Below are 4289 nucleotides of genomic sequence, written 5' to 3'. Positions count from 1 at the left end.
ATAGAGGGCTATCCTGTTCCTACAAAGTTTTTGATCCAGGAGGCAAAATTCTTACAGTCCATTCTCAGACAACCAGCAGACATTTCAACTTCCCAGACAGCACTTCTACATGTACTTACAAGACAGACATTACATTTCCTCACTCTCTATTTTACCTACCTCATCCGCAGATCCAGCTTTTCTAGATTGGCTAGATACGCTACTACACATCCTTAAAAATATAAAACTAGATGGAATGTATTTATCACCCCAGTGGTCGGGATCCTGGCGGTCAGCATTCCGACGCTGGGATCCCAGCCGCCAGAATGCCGCCAGGAGGCTGAGGGCTATTCCCACTCGTGGGTGTCCACGACACCCATAGAGTGGGAATAGAACCAGTGGTGAGCACAGCGAGCCACTGAGCCCACAACGTGGCAAGTGCAGCGAGCCTGCAAGGGGCTTCATTGCGCTCGCCCTCCTGCCGGCATCTTGGCGGCCAGGATCCCGGCAATAGTATGCTGACTACTGGGATCCCAGACGCCAGTCAAACATACCCAATGCACTGATATCCCTGAACTGGGTAACTTGTCAAAACTTACATTACATTATGACAAGACTTTATGATATCTTAAATCAGCTGACTGTACTTACAAGAGGCACATGTCTGCACTATCCATAGGGCTTACATCTCCCCAGATCAATGTAGACATATGGTACCTGTCAAAACTGGTACATGTCTGAAATGTGGTGTGCAACAAGCCAATTTTATACATTGTATGTGGTAATGTAGAAAGATAAAAACGTTTTGGAATAAGTTTATTAATTTCATAAATTATACATTTGGTTTATGTGTATACCCTGATCCTCTAGCTTGTCTCTGTTTAAATTTTAAGAACCGGGATCTAGGCTCCAGAAAAACTGTTTTGCTCCTAGTTCTCACTATTTTACTTAGCTTGAGGAAAAAGGCGATACTATTGCACAGGATGGTTAAATCTGCACCCTCTATACAAGAAGTCAAATTAAAAAATGTACAACTCAGTTATTTTGACAGAAGGGCGATGATTCCTGACATCAACTCAGGTGTTGAAACATTTTTCAAAAAATGGAAATCTTATATTGACAAGCTAAAAGAGGTCACACAAAACCATATTGATAAATTGTTGAAACTACTGAATGGTTTCTGTTGAGACAGCTCTCTTGACCCACTATGTGGAACCATAACTCTCTTCCGTATGGTACATCCATCAATAAGCCTTACTACTCGTTTCTAATTATATATCTTTTTTAACTCACCTTCCTTCAAGTATTAGGAATACTCTACTCAAGGCACATCCTCTATGGACATCTTGCATCCCCATCCTCATACCCCATCACCCCCATCCGCATTCTAACATGTATACTTCATCATTATTTGTGATATGTTCTACAGTTGCTGTTTTTTATTGTGCTTCTGCATGATTACTACAAGGTCACTGAGAACTTCTCCTTTACTCCCAGGATATATTTCTGGACTAGCATTTTACAGTTTACATAATATTCACTATTGTCTTTCAATAAATTCTGATAATCTCTCTCTAAATTATATATACAATGACCAACTTTTTCTCATTTTATATGTAGTTATTTCTTTTAATTTTATAACTAAGTTCATGTTACCTTGCTTACTTTGTGATACAAAACAGATGTGGAACAAAACTTTTACTGACTTGACAATCATTAATAATACAAATTGTATTAAAAAAAAAATTAAGTACTGTATGTTATAAAGGCTAAATAACTGTATTTATGTATCCCAATATTAAAAGATTCTTGTATTAATGTGTCTAATCTAAAACATTACTTACTAATAATCAAGAATTAACAATAGCTCTGCAAACTTTAAGTAATAATAGTGCATTAATGTAAATATAGTGCAATTAGCTCCTTCAGCTTTAAAAACACTTTAGTTTGATATTTTTTTAACACTTAATTTTATCCCCAGTAGTCTCAGCAGAGCACTTTTCACATCTTTATTCCGTAAACTGTAGATGAGAGGATTAATCATGGGTGTAACAACTGCGTACAGTGCTGTAAAGACCTGTTCTAGGACATTGGAGTATTCTGATGGTGGCATCATGAACACAGACAAACCTGTGGTATAGTAAATAATGACAGTGGTGAGGTGGGATGAGCAGGTGGAGAAGGCTTTTTTTCTTCCTTCCTTAGATTTTATCTGTAAGATGACCTTGATAACTTTTATATAAGATGTCAAACAGAACATGGCTGGAAAAAATCCTAATATCAAAAATTCCATATAGAGAACAGTATAAAACTGTTCACTGCCAGCACAGGAGATGTTAATCAGAGCTTTAGGATCACATAAAAACTGGTGTATGGTGCGAGACTGACAGAATGACATGTGTGAGATTGGAATTGTAAACAGAAATGAGTTTAAGAATCCTAATATCCAAGTAGCAGATGCTAATAAGATACAGTGTTTCCTGTTTAGGATATAATGGTAGTGCAAAGGATCACATATAGCAACATATCGGTCATATGCCATAATGAATATTAGAATATCTTCTGCACTACTAGCCAAAACATAAAAGTGCATCTGGGTGAAGCATTTTAAGAAGGACTCTGTATTATCTCCAGATAGTATTATGTACAGCAATTTAGGGACAGTCGTGGTTGTAAAACAGATATCTACTAAGGCCAGGTTACAGAGAAATGCATACATAGGAGTGTGTAACTGATTACAAGTGGATATCACTGCAATTATAATAACATTTATGATCACTCCAAACACATATAGGAAGAAAAATAAGCTGGTTATTAATGATGTATATCCAGATTTTGTGGAAAATGGCACCAAAATAAATTCTTTAATGTAAGTCTTGTTCCCCATGCTATGTTCAGGTTATTCTGAAAAGAAACAACATTACAATTAGAAATATGTCTGAACCCCCACTGCTTTGGTCTTGATATTGGTTCTATAGTAAATCTTCATTGTGTTTAGTTTTGGTTTTGGCAAAACCAATCTCAAATATTTTGCTTTTTGGTTTTGGATTTATTTAGCAATTGATAAGGACAGCTAAAATCATCTCATAAAGTATGAACCTGTTTTTGTTTTTACGTGATTATTAACATCAATAGCACTCATTTCCAATAATTTCCAGTCCATTTCAACCAGCTCACAGCTCACAATATTGTCTTTCCCCGTATTCGCCAAATGTTGCTGAAGTCTGGCAGGCTAATCTAAACAACAGAACGGCTTCACAAACACGTGGCAGTTTGAACAAAAATAGCACATCTGCAGTATAGTATTAAATATAGTGGCACAGCAGTGGCAGACAGAATGGCAGTTTAATAAACTATACATAGACTAACTATAGAACGCTTTTTCATTAGTTAGGAACTAAAGGTGTGTACACACGGTGAGATCCTTGCTATGCCCGATTTTGACTATGCGATTTCCCTTGAACTCCCCCAGAGCCCAGATAGTATAGATTTTGACTATCTGTACTTTCGATTTTGTCTATGTACGATTTTGACTAAGTCCCAATTTTGACTATACTTTGTACTAGATAGTACACTAGATAGTCAAGATTGACTTGCCTGCAAGGTCTGTCTAGCCTTGCTATACCGACCCCATGGGAGTGCGCATCGGGATCAAATCGGTATTGCAAGCCGCCTAGCACCTTGAGATGTGCACTAATATTCCTTAAGATTTTGACTATATTTATCTTACCATGTGTACACACCTTTATAGCCTAAAAGTAAAAGCCTAATTGAAAAGAGTATAAGATAATAAGTAGCAAATCACAGGCTCGAGGCCAGTATTAAGAAATGGAGATCTAGTATTTATATAGTGGTAGCCAGGTAAAGCATTGATATATTGTTGATTGATTGATTTTTTTATAATAACAGTTATAACTACAAAGAAAAGTGAATCAGAAGCATGTAACAATCTATTAAAAACCAAGGATCTAAATGTGAGTTTTCTAATGCAACTACAAACTTCTTCAAGTAGCAAATCGTAGACTAGAAACCAGTACAAGGAAATGTAAATAGAGAATTTATGCAGTAGAAGCCAGATAACGCATTGATTAATTGACTGATTGTACTGACAGTCATAACAATAAATAAAAGTAAAATAAATACATTGAACAAACTTAAAAAAACAAGCATTCAAATGTGAGATTACAAACACAATTCATCGAAGCAAAAATCCCCATAACAGTGGAAAGAAAATTGAAAAAGATCATTTAAGAAAGTAGAAAGAAGACAATACTTGTTACATTTAGACCAAATTGTATTTACATTGTCAC

The 4289-nt window shown here is 36.1% G+C and overlaps 1 protein-coding gene across 1 annotated transcript; it reads right to left on the bottom strand.

Moving 5' to 3' along the window:
* Positions 1–1921: 1921 nt before the first annotated feature.
* LOC134944309 (olfactory receptor 1G1-like) lies at positions 1922–2866 on the bottom strand. The gene has a single exon (XM_063932890.1). The coding sequence runs from the start codon at positions 2864–2866 to the stop codon at positions 1922–1924; it is 945 nt and encodes a 314-aa protein (XP_063788960.1).
* Positions 2867–4289: the final 1423 nt, after the last annotated feature.

Source organism: Pseudophryne corroboree, chromosome 7 (assembly GCF_028390025.1).
Source record: "Pseudophryne corroboree isolate aPseCor3 chromosome 7, aPseCor3.hap2, whole genome shotgun sequence".
In the NCBI taxonomy this organism is placed as follows: domain Eukaryota; kingdom Metazoa; phylum Chordata; class Amphibia; order Anura; family Myobatrachidae; genus Pseudophryne; species Pseudophryne corroboree.
This window is presented reverse-complemented; position numbering and strand designations above follow the sequence as displayed.

What these genes read in the sequence shown, in the direction of transcription:
- LOC134944309 (XM_063932890.1), bottom strand. Translation starts at nt 2,866, where the DNA reads ATGGGGAACAAGACTTACATTAAAGAATTTATTTTGGTGCCATTTTCC.